This window comes from Plasmodium cynomolgi, chromosome 11 (assembly GCF_000321355.1).
Source record: "Plasmodium cynomolgi strain B DNA, chromosome 11, whole genome shotgun sequence".
Classification (NCBI taxonomy): Eukaryota; Apicomplexa; class Aconoidasida; order Haemosporida; family Plasmodiidae; genus Plasmodium; species Plasmodium cynomolgi.
The window spans coordinates 804,082-806,054 of record NC_020404.1 but is presented as its reverse complement, the minus strand read 5'-3'; the positions used below and the strand labels follow the sequence as shown (position 1 = coordinate 806,054).

The window sequence follows — 1,973 nt, the reverse complement described above, 5'->3', positions numbered from 1 at the left end:
TTAAGATGAAAAAATGCCGCACATTCGCACTTGAACACATTTTAATTTTATTTGTCTAATTTTCTCGCTTGTTTCTGACATGGTTGATTATTATGTAGTTAATTCCTTTGTAGTCACCAAGTGCTGCAGTGTATAGCGACAGTGCACAGCGGCAGTGTAGTGCACCGTAATATAGTGCAGTGTAATAATGTTATTTTTTTTTTTTTTTTTTTTTTTTTCCCTTTTCATTTACCTTTTTTGTCCAAGTTTGTCCCTTTTTTGTACCCTTTAATAACGTACCAATTGGATTTAATAGCTTATTGTTATATTTGGATTTTGTTTTTATTTTCCTTTATTTTTCCTTTTTATTGTTTCCCCTTTTTTTTGTTCCCAACATATCCTATCATATGACGACACGCATTTGTGTACACGTAGAGGGGGAAAAGCGCACATGACAAAATTGTGATATATACCTACACAATTCGATAAAATTGCGCAAAGTTTACCAAATTATGCGAAATTGTGTCCATCCGTGTAAAATAATATACATTTTGTTAGTAGTTGCTTTGTTTTTTTTTTTTTTTTTTTTTTTTTTTAAAGCAAGGAAATCACATGTTTAAAATTTGTTAACTTATGACAGTGTGCGAAATTTTTCTTTTCCTTTTAACGTGTTTTCCTTTTTTTCTTCAAAAAGGATCCAAAAAAAAGGGAAACGAAAGAACTGTTCACACTGAGAGGGAGACAACGTGTGCGTACTTGCGATCCCAGTAAAAAATCACTGACCGTAGCACATGCACTGCGCAGTTGCATTACCCCCTCGACGAAATCTAAAACCCACATTCTACTTTTTGTGCACCCTTGGCGATCGCCCTAATCCCCAAGTGCCCCTGAAAAGGTAAATATGACTTTGGACGCAGGGACGCTGTCATCTAATTTAGATGCACTCATAAAGAAATATGAAGAACAAATAAAGAAAATAAAGTCTATATTGAACACAAAAAATATAAACGAAAAAACGGAGGATTCCATACTAGTAAGGTACATTCTTTCATATGGAGAAAAGTTAGATGAAGCGGCAAACTCCATTGAAAAAGCGATTCTTTGGAGGAAAAACAACATTCAGCCATTACTAAAAAATAAAAAAGTATGCTTCAAAACGGATGAAGACGTTATATTGCCAATTAGAATAAAGCCATATTACTCCCTGATAAAAAAGTCACTAGCTGCATGTAAGCATAAGTACACCATAGATAAGCAACCAATTGTTATTGGCAGACTTAAGTTATGTAATTTTACCCTTCTACTGGATCACGTCCCAGAAAGCATCCTAATTGATTATATTGTCTATTCCAATGAACATGAATTCGTTGTATGTAATGAAAACACAAAAAAACATAACTTTATTTGTCGAACCTTTCGCTTTATCGATTTAAAAGGATTTATGTTGAAAAAATTTGATAGGAGATTTTTGAGAGTTTTTGCCAACACGTCAAAACTTTCCGAATTTCTGCATCCGCAGTTGGTTGGGAAAACGGTACGTCTCTTCGTTTTGAGCCACACACACACCCACAAGCACACTCGAGGGTGAAGAGCGCCTACTGCATTTGATCGGGCATATTATAGAGGAGTATTTTCCCACTGAAACTTCCCTCCGAGTACATCCTTTCTCATACGCACACATTAACATTGCGTGACGTCACATCCCCCCTCCCTTTCCGTTCAGTACCTAATAAACGCGCCGTCCTACATAAGAATAACCATAGAAACTCTTAAGGCCTTCGGGATAAGCCGCAGGACGCTGAACAAATTGGAAATCCCCAAAACTATTTCAAACAAGGAACCTGCGGATTGCGAATGGTTCTCTGTACTAGTCGATAAAAATGTAGGTCACAAAAGATAGACAGTTAGGGAAATGCGCATCGGGGCTGCTACGCACAAGTCAGCTTATGAGGACGTAACGAAAGCGGCCATCTCCATGCGCAAACGCGAACCTT

At 36.9% G+C, this 1,973-nt stretch overlaps 1 protein-coding gene across 1 annotated transcript; it reads left to right on the top strand.

Annotated features, from left to right (window-relative positions):
* Positions 1-880: 880 nt before the first annotated feature.
* Positions 881-1,879, top strand: PCYB_112810 (Sec14-like cytosolic factor or phosphatidylinositol/phosphatidylcholine transfer protein; the record flags this gene model as incomplete). The annotated part of the gene is made up of 2 exons (XM_004223159.1): positions 881-1,513; positions 1,703-1,879. The coding sequence occupies 2 exons, from the start codon at positions 881-883 to the stop codon at positions 1,877-1,879; spliced, it is 810 nt and encodes a 269-aa protein (XP_004223207.1).
* Positions 1,880-1,973: the final 94 nt, after the last annotated feature.